The sequence below is a fragment of the Camelus ferus genome, chromosome 3, assembly GCF_009834535.1.
Source record: "Camelus ferus isolate YT-003-E chromosome 3, BCGSAC_Cfer_1.0, whole genome shotgun sequence".
Taxonomy (NCBI): Eukaryota; Metazoa; Chordata; class Mammalia; order Artiodactyla; family Camelidae; genus Camelus; species Camelus ferus.
Genome location: NC_045698.1, coordinates 77,974,602 through 77,987,893, shown reverse-complemented (window position 1 = coordinate 77,987,893; position 13,292 = coordinate 77,974,602). Strand labels below are relative to the sequence as shown.

Below are 13,292 nucleotides of genomic sequence, written 5' to 3'. Positions count from 1 at the left end.
AGACTTGTATCCAGAATATACTAAAAAACGCTTACAACTAAATTAAAAAAAAAGACAAATAACCAATAAACAACCAAACATTAGTCATTGGGAAATACAAATTAAAAGTATAATGGAATATCACTATATATGCATGAGAATGGCTAAAATTAAGAGACTATTAATGTCAAATATTGTTAAGAATATGGAACACATAGAATTCTCATGATTATTGAAGGGAATGGAAAGCGATACAGCCATTTTGGAAAACAGCTGGGTAGTTTCTTGTAAAGTTATACTTATCATACAACCCAACAAACCCACTCCTGGGTATATACCCAAGGACAGAAAACATATCTACGTACAAAAACTTGTACCTGAATATTACAGTAGCTTTATTCATAATGGTCAAAAAGTGGAAACAACCCAAATGTCCATCAATGGTAAATAGATAAACATACTGTGGTATACCCACAAAATGGAATACTATTCAGTAATAAAAAGTAACAAACTAATAATACACTCAATAATACAAATGAATTCCAAAAGTGAAATAAACCAGTCACAGAAATCTATATACAAATGATTCTATTTACAGGAAGTTCTAAAAAAGGCAAAACTCCAGGGACAAAGGGCAGTTCAGTGGGCTGCCAGAAACCAGGGATGATGGGAATGTTGTGTACATGACTATAGTACAGTTAAATGATTGATACATTTCTCAAAATTCACTGAACTGTACAGTTTAAATTGGTAAATTTTATTGTGTAAATTATACCTTAATAAAGGTATTTTATTTTATTTTTTTAATAAAAGTATTTTAAAATTAAAAACAAGGAACAACGACAAAAAAAAGCCCTAAAACCTAAGAATTCAAATCTGCAAAAACATTTCTTTTCCTCTTTTTTAAAAAGAGTATTTCAGCAGATATTTTCACCAGAACCACAGCATGTAACTAATCAAATATTTACTCAGGTACTAAGAATGCAGGAAAATAAAAGTACACAAATTCTAAACATCTGAAATCATTCACATTATAAATTTCTTAAAAGATACATAGTTCTCAATTCCTTATCAACATTTCCTATCTTCCTAAACCCATCTGGTCTTGTATTTTTTAATATAATCACTGAACTGGATAAATCAACTAAAAACTGAAAGAAACTATTGTTTCAAATTCTGAAAGTATAAACCAAAATTAATTTAAGATAATCTTCCTGTCATTTGTTTTTTAAAAAAAGTTCTAAAGATACAGAAAGGAAATCATGAACTGCTTAGCTACATGTCATCTGTGAATGATCTATTAGTTTTAAAACACCCCAAGATGATAATAACTGGAAATACTTGGCAAGCAGGAAAAACTAAAAAATTTACTCAAAGTGCCTCAAGTTTGCCAGCTTCAAATTATATCTAGATCAGAGGCCATGATTAGTAACTGAAAAACAGTATTATTTTATACTTTTCTTTAAATATGTAACATTAGATGTGCTACAAATCCTTGATACTCTACCTTTCCTGAGGATGGGGGAGAAGGACTAGCACAAGGACTTGGGTAACTATTGCTGTCTGTCGATTTCACAGAAGATTGATCTGACCGGTCATCAGTGCTTCGTTTAGGATGTAAAATTCCTCTATCTTTGTACTTCTGAGGTGGGTGTAGTGCTGGAGATGGAGATTTCATCAATACTCTTGAGTGAGAAGGAAGAAGCAAAGATCAGTTATATATAAGTTCATAATACAAAGCAGATTCCATTTCAAACAAAAGTTCCAAAGACATTATGACTTATGGGAAAGTATTTTAAAAGGCAATTTCATTCTTCTATAACATTTAGAAGAAACAGTTGTACTTAGGATACTTACAGAAATAGTAGGTAAAAATACATTTAAAACAATCTACAACATTCTTTAACAATATTAACAAATATCCAAGAATTATTTTCCTTACAAAATTTCTGACTTCTTTTATGATGGTACAGAAGAAGTCTTTAATAATTACAAAGTTTTATATTGATATTTAACATCTTAATATCATAAAATTATTTAAATACATCTATGCTAATGGCCCTTATGTGAATATCACCTACTCCACTTCCCTTCCACTTTCATACAAATCTTAAAGCCAAATAAATTAGATTTTAAAAGCACACTAAAAATAACAATATTTATGGTAAAGTGGAAATAATACTGGACTAGTCAAGAGACAAGATTTAAAGTTCACAGCAACACCTATAAAATATTCTTGCCAAAACACTGGATCTAATCAAGTCCTGAGAGCTAACTACTAGTTTATATGAACTACACAGGGTATAGCAATAAAAAGAGACAAATCCAGAATGTGGTACATCTCACAGTATCACTGATCGAGTTTTTTCAAAGAAGTCAACAGAAGAACCAACTGCTCTAGATCACAAGAGACTCAAGAAACAGGTCACCCTAATGCAATGCATGTGTCCTCTCTGGATGCTGTTTCAAATAAGTCTATAGTTTGAGAATTGGGAAAATTATTTTATTGGGATTGATGATTGGATTTCGATTATGTAGAAAAAATGCTTCTGTTTTTAAGAGATGTATATTTAAATACAGAAGGATAAAATGACATGATGTATGAGATTTATTCTGAAATATGTAAACAAAAAAAGGAAGCGAGAGAAAAATGATTGGGGTAGATACAGCAAGTAGGTGAAAATCTTGGTAAACTACTGAATCTGGAATATGGAGTTCATTACGGCATATCATTACTTTGCTGTGTTTAACAATATTTATAATAAATAAACAAAACAAAAAAGGGTAAGTTATCAATAGTTCATAAACTTCTGTAGAGTCTTGAAATTATAATTACTCTACCTTTAAAACAAATTAAAATAGCTTAACCCCACAATTTGCTTCTCTTTCAATAAATATCTTAGATCCAATATTTCTTAAAAAATGAAATAATATAGCTAAAGCTTAAAAATATTAACAAAAAATAAATAATGCATATGTGAATCATTAATAACAACTTGATAAATGTAAAAAAACAATTTTTCAAGGTTTTTTCTCTCTCATGAATTGAAGTTCAATGAATTATCACATTACATCTCTAAAATCCCATCATTCATACCCTGATACCTAATTCACCTGAAAATTAGGTAAGAGAACTTAATTAAGGGTAACACTTTATTAAAATAAAAATGTTTTCAATAGAACTAAATATCTATCTAGGAAAATGGTGGATCCTGGTATCACTGGTCAAAAAATGAATTTATACATTAATTAGTTTTTAGAGCATAACTAATATTATACTGTATAATTCTGATTTTATTAAATGAGTATATATTACTTTTATAAAGAAAAGGAAAGTTTTTTCCTAAAAATGTAGGTGTGTAGTGTGTGTGTGTATAAACATGTAGTGTGTATAAATGCATACAGTCTTTATGAATCCAACAGGTTTTTCATGATGAGTCTAGGAATAACACTATCACATAACAATTTCTATGCAAATATATTCACACACTATAAACAATCACTGCTAAACTTTCAAAACAATCTTTTAGAAAAGTGAGGAGTATCTAGGAAGAAAATATGTTTTCTAAGATTTTCCTTTCACTGTAGGCAGTGTCTACATCAGAGGAAAAGGTTCAGGCATACACATTATGAAAAGGTTTTCTTAGCAACTGGCTGAATTATTCCTAAAATGTAATATCTGAAGAACTGGGAAACCACCATGTATTACTGATAGCATGCCTTTATGCTTCATTCAAATATGCAAAACTTGATCAAAAGAAGGTAGATACTAATTACTCCATCTGATCCTTGAAAAACAATAAGCACCACATATCTTTTATGCTTCCGTTGTTTCTATTTTCAGTTTGTTAACAATTCTTATCGCAGACTATTTACCATATTGCCAAAACTAGCATCCCAAGCAAGAATGCTGTCTGTTATCAATTCTAATGGGGTAAAAAAAATTTTTAACTGATATAAAGAAATCTAAATTTGATTCTAACAAATGTTTTACAACCAGTAATATTTCTGAATCATGACCAATGATTCACATAACCACTATTATATTACCAAGTACATTTTTGGATCAATAAGAGCGCTCTTATTATTAATAATAATCATATAATAAACAAAAATCATACCTAATTGCCAAATGCTAGAAAGGTTAAAAGAATTTAGCTAAACTGTAACAAATTTTGCCAAGACAGTAATTTGTTTACTTTTTAAATCTATGTCTCTCCTCGATAAAGTGTAAACTCTCTGAAGGAAGACATTTTGTCTGCTTTATACATTGCTATATCTCTCACACCAAGAACAATTGGCATTCAATGTGTCCCTGAATGAAAAGAATGAATAAAGTATTTTCTTCTAGAAATACTAGTTAGCGGTTTATTAAGTTAAGTAAGACCTGTGGGGAAGCTGTTCTTCCAAACGGCCATAGCCAACACTTCATGCTGTAAGGTATCTAGGAAAGGTATCAACTAAAATATGTTAATAAAAAATGTTGCTATCTTTTTAACAGACCCTAAACTTGTGAATTCTAGAAATTAAACATTTTGAATTTTTCCTGACAAGAAAATCTTGTTCTTCAATAACTCAAGACCCTAGTAGCTTGAAATCCTCCATATTATTTTAATACCTATAAGAATTATGTCTTAAAAGTAAGAAACTCTTTCCATTTTATTGCAACCTTTTTGTTTATCTTAGACAAGAAAGTAATCTTTAAATGTTACAAAAGCACATGACTCTATGGCAAATAACTAATTTTCCTTGAGAAACTATCTCGTTTTGATAAAATGTTACAAATTTACCTTTCTGCTGTAGTAGACTCATCAGAAAATTCAGTATCCGCTGAACTTTTCCTACTATTATTTGACCTCCAAGATGATGCCAAAGGAAGTTCTTCTGAAGACATAGGCCTTGGCCTTTGGCCAATTCCAGATGGTTGTTGTAAACCTGCAGACTGTTCTTCAGTGCTTAAAACAGCTATAATTGCTCTTATGGTAGCTTCATCAACTTGAGACCAAGGTTTGGATGGAGCTCTCATTCGACGTAAAAATAAGCTGTGCCACTTCTGTCTGAGCTGCAGCAACAAACTGGCTGCCTATAATAAAAGTTTCTTCAGTTCAAATAGATACAAGTAAACTATCTATCACATTTGCAAGACAACAATATGTTTATTAGTTAAGGTCTGGATTGTTTCCAAAGAACACATTTCACATAATTTACTACCAATTTCATTCTTTTTGATGTATAAAAGAAATAACATTTCTTATTTACTCTTTTAAAGCATTAGAAGCACAAAATCTAATGAAAGAAAGAAAACAACGTTTGGTAGAAGGTGATTAATACTGGAAAAGTAACAGCAGGGTAAATGAAGAAAAATACATTTAATTGCATTCATACTTTATTTTAGTGCCTGGAGAACATCCAAATGATGATATCCAGAAGGCAACTGGATTCATAGGTCCAGAGAAAAGCCTAAGCTAGAGATATAGATAAGATACACCTGGAAGTTATCAATGCATAAATGGTTACTAAATCTACACACAGGTCCCTAGAGACTGTGCAGAGACAGAAGAACAGACTAAAGCACAGACTACTGGATAACATCTAACATTTAGGGTACAAGCACATACAGAAGAGTCAGTAAGAGAACCTAGGAAGAAATGACCTCTCTAGAAACAAGAAAAATAAAGAAAGATTAATGTCACAGAAATTAGTGACAAACAAGTTGGGATGGAATGAGGAGGAAAAACGAGAAAGAACAGAATTACAAAAAGAAGGGTGTGGACAATAGGACAATAGTACCAACTACTAGAGAAAGGTTAAATTTGTCAAGGACAGCAGGCTGGCATTGACAACATGGAGGAGACAATGCTGACCTTAGCAAGCACAGTTCCAGTGAAGTGAAAGATTGATGGGAATGGAAATGAGACTGCAGTAGGTTAAAGTGATAAATGAATGGATGGTAAAAAATAAACCTAGCTAGTACCAACTTTCAACAGTTGATATTGTCCAAAAAAAGGATATAGAATGATTTTTAAAAGTAAAGATGGAATTAAGGGAAGGCTTTGCCAAGAAAATTTTTAACTTGAAAAGAAAATTTCATCTTTCCTACCTCAGAAATGTGGGAAAAGAGAAAACAGAATGAATTCATATTTTTCTCCTATAAACAGAATTATATAGAATAAAAGGAATTCTCATGTACCCAATACTCAGTATTTTCTCATATATACAAAAATATTCAAATATTGCCATGCTTAATACTGAACCACACCTAGGTTCTTAGGTTGTTCAAATCGTCTATTGGAATAAACCCCAATGTGGTAGAGAATGTATGAGGGCCCTGTGAAAACTGAAAAACAAGCTGTATTCTCTCATACTAAGGGCTCAACATTAAAGATATAATCTTCATCCCATTGTATACCAATTCATATAACAGAATGAAACAAATCTATCACACTACTAAAAAGCAACTTACCTCTGGCTCTAGTTTGAAAGTGAGCCACTCATCAAGTTTTAAAGCTGCCAAATTAGCAGTAGTTCTATCTTCCATTTCACTATCACTACCATCATTAGGAATACCATCTGCTGTTCAAACACATATTGAAAGAAAAAAAAGTCACTTTTACCATTTTATATCATAGCAAAAAAGGTAAGTAAATATACTCTATATTTACATAAATCCTCTTGATATACTAACAATTTGTGTGGACAGTTCTCCAAATACAACAGATCACATATTAAATCTCAATATATGGGCATTCTTTTTTTTAAACTGATGCATAGTTGATTTACAATGTTGCATTCATTTCTGGTATACAGCAAAGTGACTCAAGTATATATTTTATTACAGATTATTACAAGATATTGAATATAACAGTTTCCTTCGCTATACACTAGGACTCTGTTGTTTATCTATTTGCCATGTTTTATTTCTTTCTCAAATTCTAAAAATTAAAATTTCCCAAATTTTGTCAAGAACTCTCTTCTCTATCTATACATTCTCTTCAGAAAATTCATTCTCATGTCTTTAATATTATTTACAAGCTGATGACTTCCAAATTTGTACCGTTAGTCCAAACTTCCCTGAGCTTCAGATATGTAAATCCACTGACTTAAAAAAAAAAAATCTTACTTAGGATGCCTTAGCCATCTCAGATTTAACATGTCTAGAACAGGACTCTTGACTTCTTCCCTACACAACCTACTCTTCCTAGTTTTCTGAATCTCAAATAAATGGCATCAGTTACTCAGCAACCTACCATAGCCAAAAACCTGAGAGTTAATGATACACTTTAGTATCATTTAACTCATCTTATTACATGAAAAGGGAGCTACTACCACATAAATGTTTATAATTTCAAAATTTGTTTTGTTTAGCTTAAAAAAAAACTCTTTTTTTCATTTCCTTCATAATATATTTACCTCGAAAAGATGAAGGTTCCTGAAGAGCATTACTTGCCAACCTAGCTGGTCCACAAAATACCAATACAGTGACAGGTGTCACTGCAGAACAACATCTAATATTAGCTATTCTATGAGCTCTGGTCATTTCATCATAAATAAGCCAATCTGTGGGCAGTGCCTGAACTGCTGCAGCTTGACCATTGGCTGGAGGAATCTATTAGGAAAATAAGTCAAAAAAATTTTAACTGTATTTATCACTTTAATTTACTGGTAACACTTTTAAAATGTAAAACGTCCCTCAGTGAAATAGATAATGTTTATTGGCACCCAAACAAAAATTAAAGCAAATTATTGCTTGTGTAGTTTGTACAAAAGTCCTCATTACTTAACACATTACTTCTTCCAACTCCTAGATTCAATCAAAATTTTGTTCCAATGCTGAATTTTATATGTGTATATATACACTAATTTCTTAAAGCAGGTTGGTATTTGGAAAATTTTTCATTGATCTTCAGCTATCTAAATTAGATTAGTTTTACCTCAAGGATTAAGAGCATTCAAAATGTTTTACCTTTTTATATTGAGGCTGACTGAGAACTGAGGTGGGATGAAACCGTACTTTTTTCTCTTTTGGTCCTGTCAATACAACATTCTCTCTGTCCACATGGACTAAATTAGGATACATGCCTGCAACCAATGCAGCTTTAACAACAGCCCAGTTCTCAGAATTTGTGTTAACATCTCGAATGTCACCACCACCTCGTGCTCTAACAAAACCTAGAAAGAGAAAAAAAACCACGCCAACTTTCTCTATTGCACAAAATATACTTTTAAATTAATGTGTTTTCTATAAAAAAATTGTACAACCCATATAATGATATTCAAATTCTGTAATAATTCATAAAATCTTCTCTGAAAAATTTAAAATAGAGAATCAATGTTCTAAGAAAATTTAAGTTTGCTTAGGCCGAAGTAAGTAGAAGTTTCACTGGGGACTTAGAGACTTTAAAAAATATATATATTCTTGCAATAAAATTCTTCATAAGCTGCTATCAGAAACATACTAAAAATCACAGCTAAAAACCTAAACTATTCTGCTGAATGGTATAAATAACATTTTGGTTTCAAGGGACACTAATTCTGGAAGTGAAGTCAAGTAAATAAAGAGTATTCTTGCTTGAATTTCAAAAGTCCTTAGTATTTCCTCACATCTGAGACAACCCAAAATTCCCTGGTTCATTCCTTGTATTACTTTGGCACTTCAGCCATCCCATGAATCCAGGCTCTGTTATTTTTCTTCTATTTCCTTAATGTACTATGTCATTCAAAAAGAAATTTAAAGAAGCAACCCTAAACTGAAATAGAAGCACTGGCATTCTCTTTTAAAAAAAAAAAAATCAAGTGTCTTCAAGCTATTACTAGTTGTGTTATGTTCCAAAAATATAAAGGCTAGCATTCATATCAATCTACTTAAATTTTTATAGTTTCTATTTCATAGAGCTAAACAATTATTTACTAATAGTGATAAAAATATAAAAAATAACAAGTACGATATCCAAATTAATTTTTGCCAACAAATACAAATTGCTCATAGTCAACAATATCAAAAAGTATTCATATATTTCTCATCTACAGCTTCTGCTATTTTTTTAATCAACAAACAAAAGTTGAGGTCATGTAAAACTCTACAAAGCAGTTCATGAACATAAGATATACAATGTGATAACGTCATAAAAAATAATATAAGATGGCATTAGTTAACACTAGAAATACTATGAGGTATGGGCAGGGTATTCTCAGTAGTTTAAATAGGTTCTCTGGAGGAAAACTTTACCTGACGCTCTAAGTTGACCAAGCAACTGAGTTCTCATGCCTATGATTATTTCCATGGTAGCTTGTGAAAGAAAATTCTTTTCACAAAAGGCTCGCTCCCACCCATCACTTCGAGCTTTCTGCCATGCCTATGAAAATATAATTACATGACAAGACACATTTACCAATCATCTGTTAGTTAGGCAGCAAAGTAACTGAAAATCACTACGTTAAGCACTCCCGATCAATTCTCCTTTTTCTAATTATTTTATCAAATCTGAGACTATAAAAAATAAACAAAAAAACAAATGCATAGACACAGGGAACACACTGATGGCTGCAAGGGAAAGGGGATGAGGAGGGTGGGTGAAATGAGCGGAGTCAAAAGGTATAAACTTCCAGTTTTAAGATAAGTAATACTTAGGGAATGTAATGTACAGCACAGTGACTATAGTTAATAACACTGTATTGTATATTGGAAAGTTGCTAAGAGATTAAGTTTTTTAAATAACTTTATTGAGATACAATTGACATTTAGTATTAGTTTCAGGTGCATAACATGATTTAGTATTTGTATATATTGTGAAATGATCACAATAAGTCTAGTTAAGACTAGAGAGTAGATCTTAAAAGTTCTCAACACAAGAAAAAAAATTTTAACTATGTACAGTGATGGATGTTAACTAAACTTAATGTGATTATTTTGCAATATATGTAAATATTGTCATTATGTTATATGCCTGAAACTAATATGTTATATTAAAATCTAATTTTTTTAAATAAATAATTTTAAAGTAAAATCTATGACTTTATGATCAAATAAAATTTATCATTAGTTAATTTATACCAAATGATATGAAAGTCATTGAGTTTATAAAATCCCAATGAGAACTAAGTATCAGGAAATCTAAATAACTATGAAAAAATATCTACCTTTACAGGTATGCCTATTAATTTTCCTCCACTAAAGTACGGGAGATTTTTCAATAAGCCATCTTAATACCATTTATATCTAAGAATCCTGCCACTCCAGGCCTCTAAAAATAACCTTTATATCAACCACCTAATCTGTCTGAGAATGGAAAGTGGGATTCCTAGAAATCATCTACACGTAGTATAAGAAAGCTCCTCTTTCAAAATGAGTTCTCTTGCTTTGGAATACAAATGAAAGACAAAGGCAGTAATTTACCCTCTCTGCTTTTAAAGGAGCTAGGGAAAAAATAAAGGATAAGAATTCAACTTCAAATCTCTCCCTAATTATTATCACTCAACTGACTTACTCTATAGTATCTAATAGACCCAATTAATAGCAATGCATGAACCACTGTTTAATAATGCCCACAAGAGAGATTACAATTATTTTTAAAAATTATATTTGTTGGAAAAATCCTGTATGCTTGGAAAAGAGTACTTCCTGCATTAACAATTTTTTAAAATGCAGAGGCACAGCCTGCACAAGAGAATTTAAGGATAAATAACATGTCTACCTTTTCAAGAAATAACATATTCTTCCCCACATAAGTGAATTCCCAAATTACGTATCATTTCCCTTACTCAGGCTCACTTTCTTTATCTTTTCTTCCCCATTTACCACTTTCATCAGATTCTATTATTAGCTTAAAATTTTTAAGTGGTTTTTGGATTTTGCTTTATAAAACTAAATCCTTAACATAAAGTCTTGAGCACACACAAAAAAGATGTACTCTAAAAATCAATAAATAGATATTAAATTCAAGATAATTTTCTTCCAGGTTTTGTTCTATATACTTTGAATAGTACACAATGTTTCTTAACTAAAATTTTAGAGCACTCCTTGATCAAGACATAATTAAAGATAAGAAATTTGGGCTTATACAGTATAAACTGTATTTATAAGTATAAATAAAAATATATACATATATACACATACATATTTCTACAAGAAGAAAATTGAGAAAATAAAAAAAGGTAGTGAAAAATATGATAATTCTAACATATTAACAGTAGGAAGATATTTTTCTGGGCTATTGATAAAAATGTGACTTTATAATGAAACAAAAATTAATGGAATCATACCTATTTTTAAATTTGTTACACTTACCCCAGAAATGTGTTTAACCAAAAACAGTTCAAAAATAAAAAGACATATAATAGTACCTGGAATGCTCTGAGAAGTGCCATATGGTCACTGAAAGTTCCTGCAGTGAAACGTTTCCTGCAAAGCATAGCTGCACGTTTTTGAGAGGCCTGCGTTGGCAGGACAAAAGGATCTCGATAGGCTAGTGTGCAGGCAATTGTAAGGATGGGGTCCAGACACTTTAAAACAACAGCACACAGGACCATTTTACCAAGATGTGGTTCTACGGGCAAGTCAGCCAAATGATATCCAAGTTCAGTGAGATCTTCCCATGCATCCATTGCATCTATTGTCTAAATAAAAGTATATAAAATAGAATTTGACATGACCAAAACTGTGTAATCAAACCACATACTTGAAAACCCATAAGTAAGATAGAAGAACGTAAATTTTCTTTTGCTACCACATCTCATAAAAATATATTTTGCTTCAAATATATTATGTAAAAATGAATCAAACTTACAGTTTTACTCTAATTACCATGAGAATACTATTCAAAATACATGATTATTAAGATTATTTTTTAAGCACAAAATTAGTTAAGACAAATTCTCAATTGTTTCAAATTTCAAGTAAAACAGTCAGATAAAATGAAACTATTAAGACACCAACCTTAAGCATTTGTACAGCATTTCTTACAATTAAAGCTGGTGGAGGTTCAGGAGCTTTCATAAGGAAATCAGCAATAGGACAATTAACTGGGGCTAACAGCTTCGTATGTAAACAAAGTTCCTGTAAATAAAAACAGGAAATAAATTTGAAATATTGACATTTATAATTAATTTTTATTAAAAAAAATCATAGGACCTATAGTTACGCAACACAGACTAGTGGAGTCTTTAATTAAAATGAACAGTAGAGGGAACAATGTCATTCTATGAAAGATCTTTCTATGAAAGATGGGCTTATACATTAGTGCGAGAACCTTAAGAAACATCCTCCATCAACTCTGTTCAAGATTACCACAGCTACTGCTGGCAATGTCTCCTCAAACAGTTGTTACATATAACAATCACAATCAATGTCAAAAAATCTTTGTTTTCCTTTATATTACATTCTAGGATCTTTTATCCATTCAACAAATATTTACGTGCTTCTAGATGCTAGGCATTTTGCAGCAAGTTAGAGAAAAAGAAGATAGGTAGACACTGTCCTCATAGATTTTCATTGTGTATGAAAAACAGAATAATTATATAATTAACCAATTACAATTGTGATAAGCACTACAAAGGATACAGGTAACTAAAGACATGAAACCAAAGATTTAATCAAGTTCAAGAAAGAGTAGGAGGTGGTGGCTACGGGAAGTCAAAGACAATTTCCCTGAGGCAATGACACTTAAGATGTAAAGATTAAGTAGGAGTTAATCATGAAAGGATTAAGAGGAGGGATTCTACAGAGGGGATAGCAAATATAAAGTTCCTAAGATAGAAAGAAACAAGATATGCTTGAGAAATTGAGACTATTGGTATAAGTAGACAGAGGAGGAAAGGCAAGGATTAAAAAATTAAAACGAGACACAAGTATGAGAGATAATTTAAGCCCTTAAATTCTGTTAAGAATTTTGCATTTTATCCTAGGAAGAATAGAAAGTGGTTCATAAGCATGGGGAAGCGGGAAGTCACCCAGGTAAATGGGTGCCAAAAGTATGATCCAGTGTCTCTTTAAAGGTTTGGAAGGCAGCATCTAGCTCAACACACCAAAGAATCGAATTAATGCATTTCTGATAGTTGTCCCAAGAAACTACATAGTGTATGGCTGTTCCATGAAGTCAGAAAACCTAAGGGAAAACAATTCACAAAGTTCAGGTAATCTCACTGAACTCAGTTCCAAAACTACCCAGGTAAGCTCAGCATCTTAAACTGAGATTTTGGTATTATCTTTTGGACCTTAGATGATTTCTCTTCTACTTCTCATTCAGAATTTAAAAGGTGAGCACTCATGTGGTTGACAGATTCCTAGAATATTGCATCAAAAATATATTTATAAACTA

The 13,292-nt window shown here is 31.3% G+C and overlaps 1 protein-coding gene across 3 annotated transcripts in view; it reads right to left on the bottom strand.

Moving 5' to 3' along the window:
- Positions 1 to 13,292, bottom strand: part of YTHDC2 (YTH domain containing 2) — a 62,242-nt gene that overhangs the window by 8,051 nt on the left and 40,899 nt on the right. For all 3 annotated transcript variants that reach the window (XM_032476512.1, XM_032476513.1, XM_032476514.1), the window contains 8 exons: positions 11,912 to 12,031; positions 11,320 to 11,592; positions 9,206 to 9,332; positions 7,943 to 8,148; positions 7,390 to 7,585; positions 6,443 to 6,552; positions 4,770 to 5,062; positions 1,487 to 1,664 (listed from right to left, as the gene is read on the bottom strand). In XM_032476512.1, the coding sequence (XP_032332403.1) occupies positions 1,487 to 1,664; positions 4,770 to 5,062; positions 6,443 to 6,552; positions 7,390 to 7,585; positions 7,943 to 8,148; positions 9,206 to 9,332; positions 11,320 to 11,592; positions 11,912 to 12,031 (1,503 nt within the window). The remainder of the gene's footprint in view (positions 1 to 1,486; positions 1,665 to 4,769; positions 5,063 to 6,442; positions 6,553 to 7,389; positions 7,586 to 7,942; positions 8,149 to 9,205; positions 9,333 to 11,319; positions 11,593 to 11,911; positions 12,032 to 13,292) is intronic.